This window comes from Gymnoscopelus braueri, assembly GCF_963280865.1.
Source record: "Gymnoscopelus braueri genome assembly, chromosome: 22".
NCBI lineage: Eukaryota > Metazoa > Chordata > Actinopteri > Myctophiformes > Myctophidae > Gymnoscopelus > Gymnoscopelus braueri.
The window spans coordinates 44579079-44604972 of NC_137624.1; the positions used below are offsets into that span (position 1 = coordinate 44579079).

Sequence of the window (25894 nt, forward strand, 5' to 3'; positions counted from 1 at the left end):
TGTGTGTCTCTCTGTGTGTCTCTCTGTGTGTCTCTCTGTGTGTCTCTGTGTCTCTCTGTGTCTCTCTGTGTGTCTCTGTGTCTCTCTGTGTCTCTCTGTGTCTCACTGTGTCTCTCTGTGTCTCACTGTGTCTCTCTGTGTCTCTCTGTGTGTCTCTCTGTGTGTCTCTCTGTGTGTCTCTCTGTGTCTCTCTGTGTCTCTCTGTGTCTCTCTGTGTGTCTCTGTGTCTCTCTGTGTCTCTCTGTGTCTCACTGTGTCTCTCTGTGTCTCACTGTGTCTCTCTGTGTCTCTCTGTGTCCGTTGGCAGGTTTACAACGCCATAGAGAACCTGGACGACCACGTTCTCAGGTACGACCTGGACGGGCTGGAGAAGACCCTGAGGCGTGAGGTGTTTGGCCAGCAGGGGGCGATGGAGGGTCTGCTGGCCACCTGAAGGACTACCTGTCCACCTACGTCCACAACAAGCCGCTGGTCCTCTCCCTGCACGGGCCCACCGGCGTGGGGAAGAGCCACCTGGGCCGCCTGCTCGCCGCACACTTCCGCTCCGTCGTGGGCGAGGCCCTGGTGCTCCAGTACTACGTGCTCCACCACTGCCCCCTGGAGGCGGACGCCTGGAGCTGCGCGCGCGCCCTCTCCGTCATCATCTCTCCGAGACGGTGGCGCGCGCCGAGGAGGAGGAGAAGATCCCGCTGTTCGTCTTCGACGAGGCCGAGCACATGCACGGCGAGATCCTGGACGCGCTGCGCGAGCTGGTGGTCTCCAAGCGATCGCCCAACGAGTACCTGAACGCCGTCTACCTGTTCCTGAGCAACCTGGGCCACGCCCACATCACCAAGCATCTGCTGCACAACTCGTCGAGCGTCGCCACCGCCGCGGGCCGCCACGGCGTCCTGGTCAGAGAGCTGACGCCGGTGCTGCGCGAGACTCTGGCGAAGGTCCATCCGCTGTGGGCGGAGGCGGAGCTCGTGCCGCTGAGCCTCTTGGAGAAAAGCCACGTGATAGAGTGCTTCCTGGACGAGATGACCCGAGAGGGCTTCTACCCCGACCGCGCCAACATAGAGCGCCTGGCCGGGGAGATGGAGTACTGCCCGGCCGTGGGAGGCCGCCAGTACGCGAGGAGAGGGTGCAAAGCGGTGGTGGCCAAGGTCAATCTGTTGTGAAAGCACCCCGTTCGGATGCTATCGGTGCATTGAATGGGAGATTATCACGTTTTATCAGACCACTGAATGGGCGAGTAGGCGACATACTGACCCTACCCGTGATTTATCAGACCATTCATTGGGCGTAATCAGGAGCTACTGACCTACCGACGGAGATGACTTCAGTTTCGGTTTCGGTTTGGGACCATGACGGAGGCGCGCAGTCTCAAGCGAACTGGAGCCACGTGAGGGACCACCGAGTGAGCTAAAGCGAACGAGTTGCCGTCCCGAACGTTGCGACGTTCGCTTGAGCCTACTCAGCGCCGTTGGAGTTATGTACCGATAGAGTTATGTACCGATAGAGTTATGTACCGATAGAGTTATGTACCGATAGAGTTATGTACCGATAGAGTTATGTACCGATAGAGTTATGTACCGATAGGCACAGAATGGTAAATCATGTTGTGGGGACTGCTCTGCCTCAGAGTAGGTCAGTAGCTCCTGATTACGCCCAATGAATGGTCTGATAAATCACGGGTAGGTCAGTATGTCGCCTACTTCGCCCATTCAGTGGTCTGATAAAACGTGATAATCTCCCATTCAATGCAATGATAGCATTCGAAGCCGGTGGTGAAACCCAACTTGAGGAAAATGTTTGGATGTTCCGGATTCTATGATTGATATATGTATTGATCATGAAATAAAACATTATGTCACATGTAACGTACATCTGACCCGCCGTAATCCAAAGGATGATGGGGGGAAAAAAGCTTACAGCTCTTTTCCGTTGCGGTCCTTTAGAACCATGGGAATAACATTTGGAATCGGTATGAAGGAATGTTGAACGCAAGACAGTCTGTGAGAAACATGTTTCCAAAAACAGCAGCAGAAGGAATATTCCACACACACACACACACACACACACACACACACACACACACACACACACACACACACACACACACACACACACACACACACACTCCTGAGGATTTTATTGGGCTCTGTTGTCATTCCTTACAGAGTTTTATAATAAGACTATTTAAGAGTTTAAGTATTACTCACTTAAACCCTGGCATCTCTATTTCGGGGCAAACGTTCTACAAAAAATTGACGATCTACAATGCATCGCCAGCGGACCTAGTGAGGATTTAAGTGGCATTATATTGTTACATACTGAAGAGTGAAGTAAATATATCAATGGACATTCTGCTATGACATCAACATTAAAAAAAAAATTACGTAAAGATGTGTTTTTACAAATGTAAATGTAACAATATTCAATATGAATAAAATAATGTAATTCTTCAGAAACTGGACCATTTTTTTAATCGATACAGCCATACACGTATCAATAAGTGACTGTCGGTACAGACATGGAGTGTGTGCGTTAATTTCTCACAGAAAGTAAACTCTCACAGCATGCTGTGGTAAGATACGGAACTCGAAGAGACTGTGAGAGAAGTTGGTTCAAATCCATCTATTACAACAGTGGTTCTCAACCAGTGGTCCTTGGGGGGTACCAGGGGGTCCCCAGCAAAATGAGTTAACATAGCGTCACAATCATTATAACCGCTTAGCTTTGGCTATTCAAAAAATAGCAGATCTGAGCTTGTAGATCTGCTATTTTTGAAAAATCTTGAAAATGCGTGCATATCTTTGAATGTATATATATTTTTAAAGCGATTTTTTTTTTACTCAAATCTTTGCTTCCGGGGGGTCCCTGGCACAAAACATTTTCTAGATGGGCGTCCGGGGCCAAATGTATATTTAGGGGTCCTTGGCATGAAAAAGGTTGAAAACCACTGTTGAATTATATATATGAAGTGATTTTTTATATATATATATATATATATATATTACAGCACAGGAGAAATGTTAATGTTTTATAAAACAGAATTGGTTCCCTTGTTCAAATCTACCTTTTTTCTAAGTTTGTACCTGGCTCTAATCTTTGCCTGAAGAGAACTAGTTTAACAAAAACCATGCTGGTGGCACAGCGGTAAGTTACAGAACTTGAAGATCATGAGACTGAAGGCCTTTTGTAAGATCTTCACTCTAAGTAATTCTCATAGTTGTCACAAATATCTTCCTCCTGGAGAACACCTCTCCCCTTGAAGGAATGACAGAATCTACAGATACACCCACTGATGATCAGGGTTCATTATTATGACACAACTGAGATTTAGGTTATTGTTTAAAACCATTTGTTAGAACATTTTTATGAATCAAAATCAGTGGTGGAAAAAGTACTCACATTTCTTACTTAAGTAAAAGTATCAATACTGCATTGTAGAAATACTCTGTTACGAGTAAAAGTCCGGAATTAAAAATTTACTTGAGTAAAAGTACAAAAATATTGGTATCAAAATGTATACTTAAAGTACCAAAAGTAAAACTACTCAAATGTTTGAAAATAGCAGATCTACAAGCTCACAACACGTCGCGATGCGACGCGTTGTGAGCTTGTAGATCGGCTATTTTCAAATAGCCTAGGTATAAAATAGGGCTGAAGTGGTAAATGTATGTTTTATAATATAATAATATATATCTGCAAAGCAACTAGTAACTAAAGTTTTCAAATAATTGTAGTGGAGTAAAAGTACAATATTTTCCTCTGAGATGTAAAGGAGTAGAAGTAAAAGTACAGAAAATTGGAAATACTCCGGTAAAGTAAAAAATACCTCAAAATTGTACAGTACAGTAAGTACAGTACTTGAGTAAATGTACTTAGTTACTTTACACCACTGAACAAAACCAAGGAAGAGTCCTTCAACTTTGTCTTGTACCTGGCTCAAATGTTTCACTGAAGAGCGTGCAAGAGAAGGCTAAGTAATTACCATAGTTGTCACAAATATTTCCTGTGTGATTGTGGTGCAGGAGATATGGCAGGATTTGATATGAAAATCTTCTCTTATGGGGGTCCCTGGCTCCTTGACATGAAAAGGTTTGAGAACAACTGGTTTATTAAAAAAGGGTGGAGGATCAAATCTCTGAAATAATATTTTTCACTTCGATCTAAATTCTGAAGGGTCGGTTAAGTATTACGTTCTCAAATGCATCTTCCATGCCAAGTGTGACTTGAGAAATAAAACAGGGGTTTGTTAGCTGAAGGTTTAAGGTTCAAACCTCCTAAAGAACATTTTCAGTCTCCATCTAAATTCTAAATGGTGGGTTAAGTAATACGTTCTCATTTGCAACTTCAACGCCAGCGTGGCTCAAGCAATAAATCAAGGGTTTACAAACCAAAGGTTTGGGTTCAAAGCTCAATTAAAACAAAACTAGAAAAAGTGCTCCTTGGAGCACAGGTCTCCGCCTTGTCAGGTTGTTATTGTGGCCTCCTGGTGGCGCTTTAACAGGGCAATGTGAAAAGGGTGGCTTTTCTTCCTCGGCCTAGTGGGAATGTGCGTGCAAATTTTCACGGAAATCACACACTGTGTTCATGATTTGAGACATTTTGTTCAAAACGGACCAATACTGCGAACTTTGGAAGCAAACCTTAGCCAATCAGGATGGAATATGAAATATCAGACAGATCCGTCTTGATCACATGACTATAGAGATACTGTGTACCGATTTGCGTGACGTTTGGATAAAATCTGTAGGAGTAAATGGGTTTTGCACAAATCGGCCTCCTGGTGGCGCTATAACACAATAAAACAATCTAAAATTGTGATTACATCGGAATGTTGACAGAGAAATACACAAATGATGTAACAAAAAATGAAATACCTCAATGAAATCATACAAATGGTGTAAAAACATACCTTTGCTTAAAATCTATGAAATATCAGCCTTTGGTGGAACGTATTATGGCCTCGGGATATAACTGTCAACTGTACTTGTATTTGGGAGTCTGGGCCTCGTTCACAAACTTGTGCTTTGTGACCTGCAATCGGGAGGATTGCAAAAGCAAATGCAAAAAAAGTTGTCTAAATACTGTTCTGTCCAAGCTTTCATGGGCAGTCTGTCTATCTGGAGAAGACGATGTTTAATTTCTCCTTGAGTAGCTAAGGGGGGAGAAAAAAATACAAATAATAATCAAAAAATATAAGAAAGAGGCCAAAATTGTGAAAATAGACGATCTTCAAGCTCACAACGCCTCGGATTGCTGTTTCAGCACTTCAGCACTGGAGAGTGGACAGCTCCCCCGGGGGTCTCTCTCTCTCTCTCTCTCTCTCTCTCTCTCTCTCTCTCTCTCTCTCTCTCTCTCTAAATGGAATAGAATTTCCCCGTGGGATAATACAGACACTAAATAGTCTCCGGAAAGTGCACGCACATTTACATTAAAAAAATAAGCCGAACTACGTCGCATCAATGATTTTATTAGGACGGACCATAGATCATAGACCCGAAAAGATATGCTGCCCATGCTACTCTCTCACACACACAGGTTCTCCACAGTGGTGTAAACTAACATTTCACAAGTTCAAAATGTATGAACAAATAATTTAACAATAAAGACAAAAAAAAGACAAGCATAGAACAACATTAAAAAAAGGCAGTGAATCAGGAAAAACAGTGAGGACAAGAATAACAACACAGAAATGTAAAAATCAACTAAAAGCAAGAGTGAAGAAATAGGTCTTGAGCCGTGCTTTAAAGCTATCCACAGAGGCTCTCTGTCTTAGGTGTAATGGTGCTTTAAAGCTATCCACAGAGTCTTAGGTGTAATGGTGCTTTAAAGCTATCCACAGAGGCTCTCTGTCTTAGGTGTAATGGTGCTTTAAAGCTATCCACAGAGTCTTAGGTGTAATGGTGCTTTAAAGCTATCCACAGAGTCTTAGGTGTAATGGTGCTTTAAAGCTATCCACAGAGGCTCTCTGTCTTAGGTGTAATGGTGCTTTAAAGCTATCCACAGAGTCTTAGGTGTAATGGTGCTTTAAAGCTATCCACAGAGGCTGCCTGTCTTAGGTGTAATGGTGCTTTAAAGCTATCCACAGAGTCTTAGGTGTAATGGTGCTTTAAAGCTATCCACAGAGGTCTGTCTTAGGTGTAATGGTGCTTTAAAGCTATCCACAGAGGCTGCCTGTCTTAGGTGTAATGGTGCTTTAAAGCTATCCACAGAGTCTTAGGTGTAATGGTGCTTTAAAGCTATCCACAGAGTCTTAGGTGTAATGGTGCTTTAAAGCTATCCACAGAGGCTGCCTGTCTTAGGTGTAATGGTGCTTTAAAGCTATCCACAGAGGCTGTCTGTCTTAGGTGTAATGGTGCTTTAAAGCTATCCACAGAGACTGTCTGTCTTAAGTGTAATGGTGCTTTAAAGCTATCCACAGAGGCTGCCTGTCTTAGGTGTAATGGTGCTTTAAAGCTATCCACAGAGGCTGTCTTAGGTGTAATGGTGCTTTAAAGCTATCCACAGAGGTCTGTCTGTCTTAGGTGTAATGGTGCTTTAAAGCTATCCACAGAGGCTGCCTGTCTTAGGTGTAATGGTGCTTTAAAGCTATCCACAGAGTCTTAGGTGTAATGGTGCTTTAAAGCTATCCACAGAGGCTGCCTGTCTTAGGTGTAATGGGAGTTTATTCCACGCTGTCGGTCCGTAGAAGCAGGATGGTGCTTCACCGTGTTTTTTATATGGCATTGTAGGCACTTGGAGCAGGTCAGCACTAGCCTGATTATCAGACTGAAGCAGCGTGGGGCTTCAGTCTGACATCGGCTCCGGCGTTGGCGATTACAAGGGGGAGGGGATTAGAATTTCCCTGAACCAATCCTAAGGGATCCCCACCCCCACCTCCGACTCTCATTGGACAATACATTTTGTACAGAATAAATCCTAGGTTCACATTTACAACACCAAGAGGCAGTCCACTCAGAGAGTGGGCGGGGTCTATGGTCTGGAACCAGGCTAGGTCAGCACTAGACGACCTGAGGGGGCGGTTTGGAACGTATCTAGGCAGGCTCAGTAGGAAGGTGCCAGTAGTGTTAGGAGGGTCTGTTGGGCATCAGTCTCATGATAGTCAAACATGCTGTAAAAGTTCCTGAGAGGCTACCGCTAATGACGAACGAGCTAACGCTAGTTGCTTGTTTCTCAACATGGCAACACCAAGTTGCCAGGTTCTGGGAGAGAAACAAGCAACTAGCGTTAGCTCGTTCGTCATTAGCGGTAGCCTCTCAGGAACTTTCACTGCATGTTTGACTATCATGAGACTCCACAATGAGTAGTAGTAGAGAAAAAAATAACTTTGCATCGGTTATAATAGACGAATTTCCCTATGCCACGCGCTCCCATTATGACAACGGAGGGGGTTGAAAATATGACGACAGGGGAATCTCTGGAAATAAACAATGCCACTTTTTACGTCGGTAGGTGAGTAACGACACATCTAAGATAACACTTAAAATGTCCGGATTTCTCCTTTAAGTCATATTTGAGGTTAAAGGGGGAAGTGGCAAGACCACTGTTGGTCTAAAAAGTTAAGTATTTTGTTCTCACGTCTCAATTCCATGCCAGTGTGGCTCAATCCACAAACCAGAGGTATATAGACTGATGGTCATAGGTTCAAAACTCAACTAGAAAAAGTGCTCCTCGGAGCACAAGTCTCCGCCAGGTCAGGTAGGTTATATTGGCCTCCTGGTGGCGCTATAATAGGTCAATGTGAAAAGGGTGGCATTTCTTCCTCGGCCTAGTGGGAATGTGCGGGCACATTTTCACGGAAATCGCAGGCTGTGTTCATGATTTGAGACATTTTGTTCAAAACAGACCAATCCTGCAAACTTTGGAAGCCAACCTTAACCAATCAGGATGGAATATGAAATATCAGACAGATCGGTCTTGATCACATGACTATAGAGATACTGTGTACCAATTTGCGTGATATTTGGATAAAATCTGTAGGAGTAATATCCAAAAATGGGTTTTGCGCAAATAGGCCTCCTGGTGGTACCATAACAGGCCCATGTGAAGAATTTGGGGCAGAGGTTCTGAATTGGCACCCAGGGAGTGTGTGTGCACAGTTTTGCAGCAAACGGGCCAACGGTGCCGGAGATTAGCTGCTAACAGACGGACAGGACACACACATACGGACGGACGGACGGACAGGGGATAAAACATACTCTCTCGCCATGCCTTTCGGCCTGGTGGAGACAATAAGGGCTCAATATATAAAAAGTCAAAACAACCATCAAAGTAAAGGTGTCAAACAAAAACATAACATCTTGCGCAATAGAATAAAACTGCCAAAACTAGAAATAACAAAACATCTTGGATATTATTAGGTTATTGTTTAAAACCATTTGTTGGAATATTTTTACTCTTTCATTGAGAGCAAATAGAGAGACGTTTTATTTTAGCCTTAATAATGGCGTTACATGTCATTCCTGTTTTGTCATTTGTTAGTCATTTCTTCATTTTAGATGATAAAAACTAGGGTCGAGAGCAGTAGGCAACTTCCATGCTGTTCGGCTTAAAAAGGACAAATGTGTAGAATCACTACAACCAAGATTGAAACCCACAACCTTCAGAATGTGACACCTCACCTTTCCTCTTGGGCTACCAAGCCTTCCACATCATTCACTTGTTTTAGGTCATATTTGAGGTTGAAGGGGGAGGTGGCTAGACCACTGTTGGTAAAGTTTTAACTCACTATCTAAATTGTAAAAGGTTAAGTATTTCTTTCTCACTTGATTTTCCTGTGCCAGCATGGCTCAAGCAATGAATCACCGAGAGAGAGAGAGAGAGAGAGAGAGAGAGAGAGAGAGAGAGAGAGACGAGAGAGAGAGAGAGAGAGAGAGAGAGAGAGAGAGAGAGAGAGAGAGAGAGAGAGAGAGAGAGAGATGTTTAACCAAGAATTCATTTCATGTATGGAAGGCAAACCTTTGTGTTTGGTTCTACCGCTGTTGGAGGAATGTTTTTATTATTATTACTACCTCTGTTATAGGAATCTATTATTATTAGGAATCTCCAAATCTTTAGTTTTGGACTAAAGCTCCTTTTGTTTTTTTTATCACTGTCCAATCAGGGCTTCCCCAGCAAAATGACCAATAATAAAATCATAATAAAAGACTGTTTTGCTAATTAAGTGTCGCTGGCTCTCATTTTTGACTATGTAGTTGATGTTGCCTTTATAAGATGTAATAAATGATAAATTTATTGATAAAAATAAACTAGGAACACAATTTCTACGATATTTTAAGTGTGCCTGCAGCTGTGTCTGCAGTGTAGTGACAGTGTAGTGTCTCAGTTTACTGAGACACTACACTGTCCCATCCTACAGTTTACTGAGACACTACACTGTCTCTCTGTATTCTATGATCCTATAGTTTACTGAGACACTACACTGTCTCTGTATTCTATGATCCTATAGTTTACTGAGACACTACACTGTCTCTCTGTATTCTATGATCCTATAGTTTACTGAGACACTACACTGTCTCTGTATTCTATGATCCTATAGTTTACTGAGACACTACCCTGTATCTCTGTATTCTATGATCCTATAGTTTACTGAGACACTACACTGTCTCTCTGTATTCTATGATCCTATAGTTTACTGAGACACTACACTGTCTCTCTGTATTCTATGATCCTATAGTTTACTGAGACACTACACTGTCTCTGTATTATATGATCCTATAGTTTACTGAGACACTACACTGTCTCTGTATTATATGATCCTATAGTTTACTGAGACACTACACTGTCTCTGTGTATTCTATGATCCTATAGTTTACTGAGACACTACACTGTCTCTGTATTCTATGATCCTATAGTTTACTGAGACACTACACTGTCTCTGTATTCTATGATCCTATAGTTTACTGAGACACTACACTGTCTCTCTGTATTCTATGATCCTATAGTTTACTGAGACACTAAACTGTCTCTGTATTCTATGATCCTATAGTTTACTGAGACACTACACTGTCTCTCTGTATTCTATGATCCTATAGTTTACTGAGACACTACACTGTCTCTCTGTATTCTATGATCCTATAGTTTACTGAGACACTACACTGTCTCTGTATTCTATGATCCTATAGTTTACTGAGACACTACACTGTCTCTCTGTATTCTATGATCCTATAGTTTACTGAGACACTACACTGTCTCTGTATTCTATGATCCTATAGTTTACTGAGACACTACACTGTCTCTCTGTATTCTATGATCCTATAGTTTACTGAGACACTACACTGTCTCTGTATTCTATGATCCTATAGTTTACTGAGACACTACACTGTCTCTGTATTCTATGATCCTATAGTTTACTGAGACACTACACTGTCTCTCTGTATTCTATGATCCTATAGTTTACTGAGACACTACACTGTCTCTGTATTCTATGATCCTATAGTTTACTGAGACACTACACTGTCTCTCTGTATTCTATGATCCTATAGTTTACTGAGACACTACACTGTCTCTGTATTCTATGATCCTATAGTTTACTGAGACACTACACTGTCTCTCTGTATTCTATGATCCTATAGTTTACTGAGACACTACACTGTCTCTGTATTCTATGATCCTATAGTTTACTGAGACACTACCCTGTATCTCTGTATTCTATGATCCTATAGTTTACTGAGACACTACACTGTCTCTCTGTATTCTATGATCCTATAGTTTACTGAGACACTACACTGTCTCTCTGTATTCTATGATCCTATAGTTTACTGAGACACTACACTGTCTCTGTATTCTATGATCCTATAGTTTACTGAGACACTACACTGTCTCTGTATTCTATGATCCTATAGTTTACTGAGACACTACACTGTCTCTGTGTATTCTATGATCCTATAGTTTACTGAGACACTACACTGTCTCTGTATTCTATGATCCTATAGTTTACTGAGACACTACACTGTCTCTGTATTCTATGATCCTATAGTTTACTGAGACACTACACTGTCTCTCTGTATTCTATGATCCTATAGTTTACTGAGACACTAAACTGTCTCTGTATTCTATGATCCTATAGTTTACTGAGACACTACACTGTCTCTCTGTATTCTATGATCCTATAGTTTACTGAGACACTACACTGTCTCTCTGTATTCTATGATCCTATAGTTTACTGAGACACTACACTGTCTCTGTATTCTATGATCCTATAGTTTACTGAGACACTACACTGTCTCTCTGTATTCTATGATCCTATAGTTTACTGAGACACTACACTGTCTCTGTATTCTATGATCCTATAGTTTACTGAGACACTACACTGTCTCTCTGTATTCTATGATCCTATAGTTTACTGAGACACTACACTGTCTCTGTATTCTATGATCCTATAGTTTACTGAGACACTACACTGTCTCTGTATTCTATGATCCTATAGTTTACTGAGACACTACACTGTCTCTCTGTATTCTATGATCCTATAGTTTACTGAGACACTACACTGTCTCTGTATTCTATGATCCTATAGTTTACTGATACACTACACTGTCTCTCTGTATTCTATGATCCTATAGTTTACTGAGACACTACACTGTCTCTGTATTCTATGATCCTATAGTTTACTGAGACACTACACTGTCTCTCTGTATTCTATGATCCTATAGTTTACTGAGACACTACACTGTCTCTGTATTCTATGATCCTATAGTTTACTGAGACACTAAACTCTCTCTCTGTATTCTATGATCCTATAGTCTACTGAGACACTAAACTCTCTCTCTGTATTCTATGATCCTATAGTTTACTGAGACACTACACTGTCTCTCTGTATTCTATGATCCTGTAGTTTACTGAGACACTACACTGTCTCTCTGTATTCTATGATCCTATAGTTTACTGAGACACTACACTGTCTCTATGTATTCTATGATCCTATAGTTTACTGAGACACTACACTGTCTCTATGTATTCTATGATCCTATAGTTTACTGAGACACTACACTGTCTCTCTGTATTCTATGATCCTATAGTTTACTGAGACACTACTCTCTCTGTATTCTATGATCCTATAGTTTACTGAGACACTACACTGTCTCTCTGTATTCTATGATCCTATAGTTTACTGAGACACTACACTGTCTCTCTGTATTCTATGATCCTGTAGTTTACTGAGACACTACACTGTCTCTCTGTATTCTATGATCCTGTAGTTTACTGAGACACTACACTGTCTCTCTGTATTCTATGATCCTGTAGTTTACTGAGACACTACACTGTCTCTCTGTATTCTATGATCCTGTAGTTTACTGAGACACTACACTGTCTCTCTGTATTCTATGATCCTATAGTTTACTGAGACACTACACTGTCTCTCTGTATTCTATGATCCTGTAGTTTACTGAGACACTACACTGTCTCTCTGTATTCTATGATCCTATAGTTTACTGAGACACTACACTGTCTCTGTATTCTATGATCCTATAGTTTACTGAGACACTACACTGTCTCTCTGTATTCTATGATCCTATAGTTTACTGAGACACTACACTCTCTCTGTATTCTATGATCCTATAGTTTACTGAGACACTAAACTCTCTCTCTGTATTCTATGATCCTATAGTTTACTGAGACACTACACTGTCTCTCTGTATTCTATGATCCTGTAGTTTACTGAGACACTACACTGTCTCTCTGTATTCTATGATCCTGTAGTTTACTGAGACACTACACTGTCTCTATGTATTCTATGATCCAATAGTTTACTGAGACACTACACTGTCTCTATGTATTCTATGATCCTATAGTTTACTGAGACACTACACTGTCTCTGTATTCTATGATCCTGTAGTTTACTGAGACACTACACTGTCTCTATGTATTCTATGATCCTGTAGTTTACTGAGACACTACACTGTCTCTATGTATTCTATGATCCAATAGTTTACTGAGACACTACACTGTCTCTATGTATTCTATGATCCTATAGTTTACTGAGACACTACACTGTCTCTGTATTCTATGATCCTGTAGTTTACTGAGACACTACACTGTCTCTATGTATTCTATGATCCTATAGTTTACTGAGACACTACACTGTCTCTCTGTATTCTATGATCCTATAGTTTACTGAGACACTACACTGTCTCTGTATTCTATGATCCAATAGTTTACTGAGACACTACACTGTCTCTATGTATTCTATGATCCAATAGTTTACTGAGACACTACACTGTCTCTATGTATTCTATGATCCAATAGTTTACTGAGACACTACACTGTCTCTATGTATTCTATGATCCACTAGTTTACTGAGACACTACACTGTCTCTATGTATTCTATGATCCAATAGTTTACTGAGACACTACACTGTCTCTATGTATTCTATGATCCTATAGTTTACTGAGACACTACACTGTCCCTGTATTCTATGATCCTATAGTTTACTGAGACACTACACTGTCCCTGTATTCTATGATCCTATAGTTTACTGAGACACTACACTGTCTCTCTGTATTCTATGATCCATTAGTTTAGATCTGCTATTTTCAAATACCGTAGAGAAAAAAAAAAGAAGCTACACACAGGGTTTCCACTGTCATGAATTTCCTCCACATATTTTGACATCTTTCCCCTCAAGTGATTACAGGTCAGTCAGTAAACTTTGAATGAGAGCTGTGTTGGTTCCTTTTCAAGCCACTGTAACACAGGTTATGTAGCTCCCAGATGGGAGATGGATTGCTAATGTGGAGCCAAGACCCAACCCGTGCTACTCCTATGCAGAGTAGTGGTGCCCGGGATCGAACCCATGACCTTGAATTTCATCAATAATTATGAATGACAGATTCATATGGTAGAAGAGTGTAATTTATGACAAAGCACTGAGAACTTGTGAAACTGTAGAATTAATTAGAAACAACTTTTTTTTGGATAGTAATTTAATGTATTATTCTGCTTTTCTTTATTATGCTCACATAAGCTATTCATATGGGGTAAACTAATCAGTGCAAAGTATTCAGGCCATTCACCACCAATAAATAAGGATGTTTACCTTTATTGAAATACGAGTGCATGTGTTATGCAGTGGTGGGAAAAGTATTGTTGCTGTTTAATTAAGTAAAAGTGCTCATACAAAATGGCACCATTTATGTCTACTCTGTGTCTCAGAGGAGGGCAGTGGACAGTTCAGAAACCTGCCTACCAGTGACATCACATCAATGGTCATCATTTTCAATGTCCATTAGCTTGAAATGATGTCACTGGTAGGCAGGTTTCTGAACTGTCTTCTTAACAGATTAGAGAGAAAATGGTTAGTGTGCTAAAGTGAAAATGGACAGAGTATTAGCAAATGTTTGAAGTACAAATTTAATGCATTTTAAGACCTTTTTATTAACTATTTCTTGAGAGCCCCACCAGGTGTGCTGCGGTGCTGCGGTGACTGATGGTCTGACGGTGACTGATGGTCTGACGGTGACTGATGGTCTGACGGTGACTGATGGTCTGACGGTGGTCTGATGGTCTGACGGTGACTGATGGTCTGACAGGGACTGACAGGGACTGACGGGGACTGATAGACATCTTAGTGTTTAACATTACATTATTCCATCATTAGCCTGAGATTACCATGGTACCATGGAGGAGGAGGAGGAGCGATGAAGCAGGCCTACCCGGGACCTTTTAGGCTCCATGGCCTCCCAACCTAGAGCCGAGTTGCTCCTGAGCAGGGGAATAGAATCTGAGTCTGTATGTTTTATTGTCACATCACAGGTTTACAGGTTTACAGGTTTACAGCGATGTGGTGAAGTATTGAGTGACAGACCCCGTAAAGCATATATGTCAAACTCAAGGCCCGCGGGCCAAATCAGGCCCGTGAGAAATTATTTTTGGCCCGCGAGATGTTATTGAATTACAATTATAACTGGCCCACCAGCATATTGCAAAAATAAATATATATATATTGCAAAAAAATATTGCAAAAAAAAAAAATCCCACTCGCCTCCGGCGTCTATCCGTCTCCTAAACATAACCTCAGTAAACCAAAACAATGGGGTGAGTGGGGTTTTGGGTAGCCTCGCTCTCCAGGCTTTTATTTTTTATTTTTCCTAAAAAATAAAAGGCGTTTTGGGCGAACTGACTGTTTACCAGTCCCGCCATGCAATGCGAGTGTATTTGTATCCAGAAACCGCGTCTTCGGTATTCATCACACTGTGACTGCAGCAGTGGCACTGACTGGCAGCGTATCGCATTCAACTGTGGTCAACAGGTACTCCTCTCCCCAAAAATGGCGAAACGAAAGGTGGACTCTGAGCACAGGGATTTTCAAGCCAGGTGGGAGGCAGAATACATGTTCACCGACGTAAAGGGAAAACCTGTGTGTCTTCTGTGTGGAGACAGTGTGGTGGTAATGAAAGAATATAACCTAAGAAGGCACTTCTTAACGTCAGCGAAACACAAAGAGATAGACAAATATAAGAATATGGACAACAAAGGCTACAGAAGGTAGAAGAATTAAAAAAAGGTCTGAAGTCCCAGCAGGCTTTGTTCACAAAAGCTAAATCACAAAGCGAGGCTGCTGTCAAGGCCAGTCTTATTGTTGCAGAAGAGGTCGCAAAATCAGCCCGGCCTTTTACCGAGGGAGAGTTTATCAAAAACTGCATGATGAAAGTTTGTGACGCCGTGTGCCCGGAAAAAAGGCAATTGTTTTCAAATGTGAGCCTGAGCAGAAACACCGTTGCTGACCGTGTACAAGAGCTTTCCACCAATCTAAAACAGCAGCTTGTGAGAAAGGGAAAAGAATTTGTCGCATACTCCCTTGCTGTGGACGAGAGCACGGACATATCTGACATTGCCCAGCTGTCAATTTTCATCCGTGGAGTAGACTCTGGCCTGTGCGTAACTGAAGAGTTTTTGGGATTACGTCATATGCATGGCACAACTACAGGAAAAGATCTGTACGAAGAGGTCTCCAGGTGTGTAAATGACATGGGGCTGCCTTGGGATAAACTTGTGGGACTGACAACAGACGGAGCGCCTGCTATGTGTGGTAACAAGAGTGGATTGGTGGCAAAGATTCGGGAGAGAATACAGGAGGAGAACGACAAAGGTGAGCTGACATCGTATCACTGCATCATACACCAGGAGTCGTTGTGTGGCAAAGCCTTGAAAATGGAACATGTAATGAGCACGATAAAAAAAAAGCAGTTAACTTCATCAGAGCCAGAGGATTAAATCACCGCCAGTTCAAGATGTTTTTGGGGGAGTTAAATTCAGAGTATGGTGATCTGCCCTATCACACAGAGGTGCGATGGCTAAGCCAGGGAAAGGTACTGAAAAGATGTTTCGAGCTGCGTGAGGAGATCTGTCATGGAAAGCAAAGGGAAAGACACGACAGAGCTTCGAGATCAAAAGTTTCTGTGTAAGTAAGTAAGTAAGTAAGTACATTTTATTTATAAAGCACATTTCAAAACAAGGTTACAAAGTGCTGTACAATGGAACACAATTAAACAAAATTAACAAGTTAACAACAGAGTATAAAAGTATATAAATAGAGTAATAAAACAATACAACAACAAGGATTAAAACAAAGCAATTTGTCTGTGAAAGTCAGGTAGAACTTTGTGGGTAAAAATGCTTACGGAACAAATGTGTTTTTAATATCCTCTTAAAACCTTCAACAGACTCTGCATTTTTTATGGCCAATGGTAGGGCGTTCCACAGTGTGGGAGCAACCACTGCAAAAGCCCGGTCACCCTTTGTTTTGCGATTGGACGCAGGTATTTTAAGAAGGCCTTTGTCAGAGGACCTGAGGGATCTCATATTGTCCTTAGGAGGCAGTAGGTCCAAAATATAAGGTGGGGCCAGCCCGTGTAATGCTTTATAAGTAGTTAGGATAATTTTAAAATCTATTCTGGACCTAACTGGTAGCCAGTGCAGTGCGGCTAACACCGGAGTTATGTGTGCTCTGCGGTTGGTGTTAGTGAGGATTCTGGCTGCCGTATTCTGCACTAGTTGGAGTCGGGATAATGATGAACGGCTCAGGGTGGTATAGAGTCCGTTACAATAGTCAAGACGGGAGGATACAAAAGCGTGCATGACTTTTTCCAGGTCTTGAGAAGTGAGCATTGATTTAATTTTTGCAATATTGCGTAGATGGTAGAAGCATGACTGGGTAACCTTTTTAATATGGAACTCGAAGTTCATTTGATTGTCGAAGAAGACACCTAGGTTCTTTGCAGTCTGTTTGACATTAGTTGCCAGGGGACCAAGGGACAGACGAATTGCATTTGAGCTAATCTCAGGACCTATGATGAGGATTTCGGTTTTATCTGGGTTGAGTTGTAAAAAGTTTTGTGCCATCCATTTAATTGATACCGGTTAAACAGTCATGCAAGACTGTGAGTTTAGTGAGATAATTTTGCTTAAATGAGAGATATAATTGTGTATCATCAGCATAACAATGATACGATATTCCTTCAAAGCTGTTAATAAGAGTGCCAAGGGGGAGCATATAGAGGGAGAATAGAATTGGACCAAGTATGGAACCCTGGGGGACCCCACAGGTCAGGGGAGCTGAGGAGGAAACATAATTGTCACAAGCGACAGCCACACTTCTCCCTGTCAGATAGGAGGATAACCATGCCAGGGCCGACCCGGTTAGTCCCACCCACTGTTGGAGCCTATCAAGGAGGATGGAATGATCTATCGTGTCGAATGCTGCGCTTAAGTCAAGCAGCAGCAGCACCGAACACTCACCGACATCGGCCCTCATAAGGATGTCACTAGAGACTTTAAGTAGTGCAGTTTCAGTGCTGTGCTTCTGGCGGAAGCCGGACTGAAACTTATCAAATGTATTGTTATTATTAAGGAACTGTAGAAGTTGATTAAAGACAACTTTTTCTAAAAAAAATTAGATGAAAGGGAGTTTGGAGATTGGCCTGTAATTGCTGTGAACTTGTGGATCAAGGCTTGGTTTTTTTAAGAGTGGTTGGATACTTGCGTGTTTAAAGTGATCGGGCACACACCCAGAGGATATTGATTATTGACAGGATGTAAGGATTTAGACAGTTAAAAGCATCTTTTAAAAGGGCAGTAGGAATGGTGTCAACAGGGCTAGAGGAGGGATTCATATGGGACACAATTGGTGAGAGATCCTCTAAGGAGATCATGTTAAACTGGGACAGTGACGAAACTGGGGGAGGATGGTCAGTTTGGTGATACTAGGCGGTGTTATCTTAGACCTGATATTGTCCACATTATCAAGGAAAAATGATAGAAATTGATCACAGTCATTATTAGAGAAGATAGGAACTGGGGGGGAGCTGGGTTAACCAGAGTGTTAAGTACGGCAAAAAGAGCCTTAGGCCTATTCTTATTGTGTGAAGTGGCGTTTCTCTGCGACATAACAGGCCACCTTAATGCACTGAATCTGCAGCTGCAGGGGCGTGGGCGCGTCATCTCCGACATGTACGCCACAGTGAAGGCTTTTAAAACCAAGCTGCTCCTCTGGGAGACGCAGATGGGACACGAAAACTTTTGCCATTTTCCGTGCTGCCAGACCATGAGAGAGCAGGTCTCTACCGCCGGGTTCCCGAGTGCACGATTTGCTGAAAAACTCAGCATACTTGGTGCCGACTTCAAGCGGCGATTTGCCGACTTTGAGACCCAAAAAAGCAGGTTTGAACTGTTCAGCAATCCATTTGCAGCTGACGTGGAAAGCGCACCACCAAACCTACACATGGAGCTGATTGAGCTCCAGTGTAATGACGCACTGAAGGCTGAGATCTGTTGATGTGAATACATGTTCATGTGTGCTACAGCAGTGGTTGTAAAACGTTTTCAAGTCAAGTTAATATTCATTCCTTTGCTCATTGTTTGTGAGTTATGTCGGTTCATGTCAAATGTAAAAGTATCCTGTAAGTCCGTATGGGCGGGGCTTCCTTGGAAGGATGACACTTTAACAAAGAAAAATCAATCAATCATATACTGTATATTTGGTTTGGCCACCCATCTGACAAGGTTTTGAAAAGCTTTCTAAAAGATCTACAGATCATGTCAATTGCTGATCTTGTAGATCTGCTATTTTCAAACGGTTGATGTATACAGGTTTGAAGTGGCTACACAGATTTTGATGCTATATTAACACAAAGTGAGAATCACAGTGTTATTGTATACTTTGATTACAGGTTGATCAGTAAACACTGAAGGAGAGCTGTGATGGTTCTTTTCTTCATGTTCTGTTGATCTGTGATGTACAAACTGTATTCACATCAGTGTTGATTTTGACAGCAAATTTTGATTTAGTTTTAGTAGACTAAGTATAAGATTATAGTCGAATAAATCTACACTTGATTTAGTCGACTAAAATATATTTTGGCGGTGCCTTGATGGTGTCGTAATGGCTGATTTTATTTTTTTGTATTTATTTATTTATTTAACAGGGACAATGCACATTGATCAACATGTCAGTTATTCACATCCATGTAAATGAGCCAGAGTTAGCCAGAGTTGGCAAATTTTCATCTGTAGTCCCTGGGCAGGCTGTTAAAAAAGTGTTATAGTTATCCATACAAAAAGAGACATCGTCAACAATACAAAACAAGTAGACATAGTACAAAAGACAAAAAAAATACAGTAAAATAGGAGAAGACACATCAGTGATTACAAATTTGGTTAGCTTTTAGCCATCTTTTAAGGTTGAATTTGAAGGTTAGATAGTTGTTGGTCTCTCTTACTTTGGTAGGAAGACAGTTCCAGTGGTGGGAGGCTCTAACAGAGAAGACTGTTTTACCAAACACACTCCGTCTGAATTTACACCTGGGGCCTGTTCCTCAAAAGGTGAATTAAAAAAGCCTGGCCTTAAGCCAAATCCAGTCTTGACAAAGTCGGGTCCGAAAAGCCTCGTTTATTCCGTTCCTCAGACGCCAAGCCAGGCTGAAAAGGAGCAACTTTGTCGAGCTAGGCTATGTCAAGCCAGGCTGTGTCCAGCCAGGATAATGAAGCCAGGCTGAATGGGCGGTGATTCGCCGGCGACGTATTTCTATAAAAGACCATGAACTCGAGCGCAGATTCCTTGAACTTGACCAATCACGGAGTCCAAAACCAGAGCAGTGTTCTTCTCTGTGGCTGAATAGCAGCACTGCAGCAGCTCATGAAATCATACAAGGAAGTAAAATGTATTTAAGCAAGAAAGGAAACGCGACCGCAATAAATAGATCCAGGGAGAAAGCATGGCAAAGTATTGCAAGCACACAGTGTGTGTGTGTGTGTGTGTGTGTGTGTGTGTGTGTGTGTGTGTGTGTGTGTGTGTGTGTGTGTGTGTGTGTGTGTGTGTGTGTGTGTGTGTGTTTGAGACGGACGGGCAACGGGACGAACGGGACGAACGGGAACGGGACGGGACGGGGGGGTGTACTGCGACGGGGGCCACAACAGGACGGGACGGGGGACGGGGGACGGGACGGGGGGGGGGGGGGATCAACCGCGACAGGGGTCCGTGACGGGATGAGCGGGGGGGACGAGACGGGACGAGACACGCAATAAATAACCCCACATTTGCAAGACCACTTTGGTAGAGGTTTGGGTTGTGTAGTCTCTCACTTCCCTCTTATGTGAGAGACTCGAGTGATTTTATTCAGGTTCTACAAACTATAGAAACTGTAGAAAACGACTCACTATTAGTCACACTCGATGTAGAGAGCCTATATACAAACATTCCTCACCAAGTTGGCTTAGAAGCTATTGAGTTTTTTCTTAACCAGAGGACGGAGTGCATACCGAGTACCACATGCATAAAAGAGCTCACTGAAGTAGTACTCACAAAAAACTTTTTCTTGTTTGAGAATGAGTTTTATTTACAAAAATGTGGCACAGCCATGGGTAGTAAGATGGCCCCAAATTATGCCAACCTCTATGTTGGGCTACTTGAAGCCAATCTCATTTTGAATTCGAATTGCAATCCGTTCCTGTCACATATACAGTTATGGAAGCGCTACATTGATGATGTTTTTCTGATTTGGACTGGGTCCCCTGCTGAGCTGACAGCTTTTCATGTTTTCCTTAACCACAGCAGTCAGTTTTTGAAATTTACCATAGAATCTGATCAGAACAGTATGAATTTCCTTGACATCCTGGTCATCAAAGAAAACAATTCTTTAAATATGAATTTGTACAGAAAGCCCACTGATCGTAATGCCCTACTACATGGTGACAGTTACCATCCCACACCCTTAAAAAAAAAGGTATCCCCATGGGCCAATTCAAAAGAATCCGCAGGATTTGCAGTCAAGATGACTCTTTCCAGGTACATGCTAAAGACCTAGAGTGTCGTTTTAAACAGCGTGGCTATCCAGTACAATGGATTCAACCTGCTGCAGATCAATTCAACAGATGTACTCAACTGGAATGTTTAAAACCCAAAGAGAGAACAGATAGAACTGAAAAACACATCAAGTGTTTTGTTCAATATTCTCCTCTGGGTCACCACTTTGAAAAATTGATCAGGAGGCATTGGTACATTTTAAACTCTGACCCTATTCTTGGCAAGTCTTTTACAGTCCCTCCCCGCATTGTGTATAAAAGACCACCAAATTTGAGGAACCTACTGGTTAGGTCACACTTACGTCAGGCAACTCCCACACATTTTCTTAGTAACATTCCAGATGGCAATTACAAATGCGGCAGATGCGCTCAATGCAGTTTTACTTACAAATGTCACACTTTTAATCACCCTGTTACAGGCAAATGTTTTAAGATCAGAGGCGTCATCAGTTGCACTACACCCAATATCATCTACATGATCAAATGTGTATGTGGGCTTGCTTACATTGGCAAAACATTAAGACCCCTGAAAACGAGGATCTCAGAACACAGGAGTGACATTAGAACTAAGGATTTTAGAAATCCAGTGGCAGTACATTTTCATAAAGCCCAACACTGCATCTCTTCATTGAAATATATAGGCATTGAGCGTGTCACATTGCCACCCAGAGGGGGAGACATTGATTGTTTACTCCTCAAAAGGGAAGCTTTTTGGATTTCCACTTTGGACACAGTGAAAAGAGGTCTAAATGAATCTTTTGATATCAGGCCATTTCTGTAAACCCCCCTATTAGGCCTATTTATATATTTTAGGTTCCCCTCTTCCGATTTTACCTGGGTATTTACCTCTTATTACTTTTTAATATTCTTAATGTTGAATTATCTGCCATTGCCTAGAAGGCCTTATAATATTTGTATGTGTTTGTGGTGCAGTGACTTACTTTCTCCTTTCTCTTTTTTGTGATCTTCAGGGTGCCGGTGACAGGATTTCCTTCCTCCTGGTGCAGCAGTATAGAGCACCGAAGTCCTGACGTCACTCGTTCATCCCCAGGTTTGCGGAAGTAATTTCTCTATGGAGAATAACATTGGGTCATCTTAGAATCGTCTCATATAAGAATTGTGGTCCAAAAATAAACACCGCGTGTCGGCGTTATTGTCAGGGAGGAGGTTCTGTATCGTTTATGATAGTCAGTCACTTATATTTGATACAGTCTGTTTCTGGCGAAAATGTAACTAATTTGGCGGAAGTAACATTAGCGTTTTCTCACCGTCAGTTGATGCTTCATATCCATAAGAGTCAACCCGCCGGGGTCATTTGTTTATTTTTGGAACACAGTTCTTATTTGACGCGATATTAAATACGTCTATGGGATTCAGAACGGGGGTGGAAAACTGCGAACCAGGTAGACAAACAAAGGATGTGTAAATGACGTCAGACTTCGGCGGTCTATAGGACATGTTTTTTATTGATAATTACAGGGATCTTGAGCCTTGGCCTGCATTAGTTGTTCTCTTGTTCCCTTATACAATCGTTTAGCCTGTACTTGTTTTCTGTCTATTAGTGTTTTCACACACCTTCAGAACACCTGTAATAGAGTACGCTCTTAGAGCTGACGTTGTTTTGTTTATCTCCCTGAGATTATTATGATTCTTATGTTGAGGGATTTAGTGGCGATCCCCCCTATTATTTAGACCTTGTTTAAACCATTACTATCTCATGTCCTATGCTGCAGCATGTCACTGTGTCCCCCCTTTGTTCTTTGTTCTTTGAGTACCTATTCTATACATTTATAACTAACTGTATTAATCTTGGGAAACTTTAAATGTATTTTTGTTTTTGCTATTCTTGGATCTTGGGATGGGTACACACTGTTTATCTCCAGATATTCTTGTCTTTATGTATTAGCCAACCTCCTGATTGAGTTGCATGTGACCTCACTTGCCCTATTGGGGGAGCCTATCATTGCATAGTAGTACCTATAAAAACCTCTGTGTATGCCCTTTTCCACTATATATGTCCTGATGAAGGCCTGAACAGGCCGAAACGTTGACGAGCAAATAAATTCTGGAGCTTTTTGCATCTACCAGTGTGCAGACTTTATTCTTTTTCATTGGGTTGTGTAGTTACCTTGCCATCATGATGTAACTCCAAAGGTGGACAAGAAATAAAAAATAATTTCTCCATTGACTAGAAATTGATAATTTAAAATATGCTCCTCATTGACTTACAAAGAGGCTCCTTTAAACCCATAACTAATAATTTATATATATATATATATATATATATATATATATATATATATATATATATATATATATATATATATATATATATATATATATATATATATATATATATATACATATATATATATATATATATATATATATATATATATATATATATATATACATATACATATATATATATATATATATATATATATATATATATATATATATATATATATATATATAAATTATTAGTTACGGGTGTGTGTATGTATGTGTCAGACATTTTTTTATAATATTAAAAAAAAAATGTAATATATTATCAAACATCTAACAACAAGATGAACTATAGTGTTAACAGAGTGACAATTACATATCACATGAGTCATTGTGAAACAATTATGATTATGATTCATGGTCACACACTATTTCAGTAATTCATTTGATTATATCTTATTGTATTTATTTCATTTTATTTGAATGCAGGGTCATTAAAATGAGTCCATATACAAACACATGTTTTGAATTAACTGTGGAAAAACTTGAAGAACAAGGCACTAGATTGAGTAAGCTTGGCTGTTAGCCTGCTCCTGACCAGGCTAACTTCACAGCTAAATTGCCATGGTAACTAAGCTAGGCTTGCTTCAATTCTCTTTTGAGGAATCGGATAAGGCTAAACTTAGCCAGGGTGAACTGGCTAAACTAATCTTCAAGATAATTCACCTTTTGAGGAACCGACTCAGCTCTAATCCTGGATAAATTAAGCCAGGATAGGTGGAAAAGCCAGGCTTTAGCTCTAATTCACCTTTTGAGGAACAGGCCCCTGGTCTATGAAAACAAGCCCAAAAGAAGCGACTATAGGCCACATGAGCACTTCAAATCTATATACATCGACTATTTGAACATAGCCGATCTACAAGCTCACAACCGCAAATTATATATACATTTTTAAAACATTCTTTTGATCCATTGCTGTCATGGCTGTACCTCTGTTGTAGAGCTACATGATTATGGTAAAACGTATAATCACTATGGTTGAGATCAGTTATTTAAAACATACATTTATTTATTGTGTAGAATTATTTATGTACTATTGTGTAATAATAAAAGACAATATGTCCCAAAACATCAGCATGCCATACAGTTGAATTATTGTAAATTAAATAAATATTAATTTAAAAAAAATGTAACAAATATTGAATAGCCTAACACAAGGCAATATAAACATGCACACGCACGCACGCACGCACGCACACAATCAAAGACAGAAGCGTTTACAGCTGGTGTTAATTATCTAGCACTGCACATACAGGCTCTTAACTAGCGCTGGTTAACCTACTAATGTTACACCCTTGGACATGTGTGGATTCTAGATTGGTTAATTCAAGATGACAACAGCAAAGCTTGGTTACAAAGTCCTTCCTTCCGGAATACTAAAACATATATTTAAATATATGTTCAAAGATTTGCACACATTTTCAAGATTTTTCAAAAATAGCAGATCTACAAGCTATGAGCTTGTATATCTGCTATTTTTGAACAGCCAAAGAAATCTAAAATGACACGGATGCGTTCCCGGACTTAAAGGTTCTATGATTTTTATTTTTATTTATGTTTTAGGGGGGGGAGGGGGTGTTATGACCTCAATTAGATCCCAAAAAACTGAACTTTGAACATTCAGTGGATTTTCTGTGGTCTGGGGTTTTCTGAATAATTAGGCTGAAAAGTAATCTGTGATTGGCCCCTGGACTTCACAGTCCATTAATCCTGCCCCCTCTCCTCTCCACCCCTCCCCTCCCCTTTCCTTTTTTTGGGGGGGGGAGCAGAGGCGAGAAAAAATCCTGCCATGGATCACCATGTATCTATCTAATTCAGTAGAACATGACTGGACAACTGCATAGTCCAAACATAATTTTAATTCAATAACATCATTATAGAACATTTCCATATAAAAACACCAGGTGGCACTGTGCTCAGGAGGTAGAGTAGTCGTCTTGGAATCGGAGGGTTCCCGTTTTGAACCCCAGGTGCGTGTCGAAGTGTCCTTGAGCAAGACACTGAACCTCTGACTGCTCCCGATGAGCAGGTTGGTGCCTTGCATGGTTTCCTTGTGAATGTGTGTTATTTTTTTCAAATTTATCTCTGGGACTCCAATTTGTACTGGAAAATCCTCAGTGTTCATTTAAATCTGACTGTGTACGAATGAAACATGGACCTCTGATGGTCCACGGACCTGATGTTGAGAAACAATGCTAATACACAACGCCAGTGTAGATTTTGAAAGCGAATTTTGATTTAATTTTAGTCATAGTCTTTTGAATAAAATTCATATTTTAGTTACCTGAAATGTTTTTGTTTTATTCTAGT

General features: G+C 40.9%; 2 protein-coding genes across 2 annotated transcripts in view; both read left to right on the forward strand.

Annotated features, from left to right (window-relative positions):
• Nucleotides 1-2442, forward strand: part of LOC308077759 (torsin-4A-like) — a 30402-nt gene extending 27960 nt beyond the window's left edge. The window contains 3 exon segments of the mRNA XM_080418668.1: nucleotides 308-422; nucleotides 425-645; nucleotides 648-2442. Coding sequence (XP_080274794.1) covers nucleotides 308-422; nucleotides 425-645; nucleotides 648-1160 — 849 coding nt within the window. The 3' untranslated portion in view covers nucleotides 1161-2442.
• Nucleotides 1-25894, forward strand: part of LOC308077758 (BRCA1-associated protein-like) — an 801007-nt gene that overhangs the window by 96030 nt on the left and 679083 nt on the right. The window lies entirely within an intron of this gene.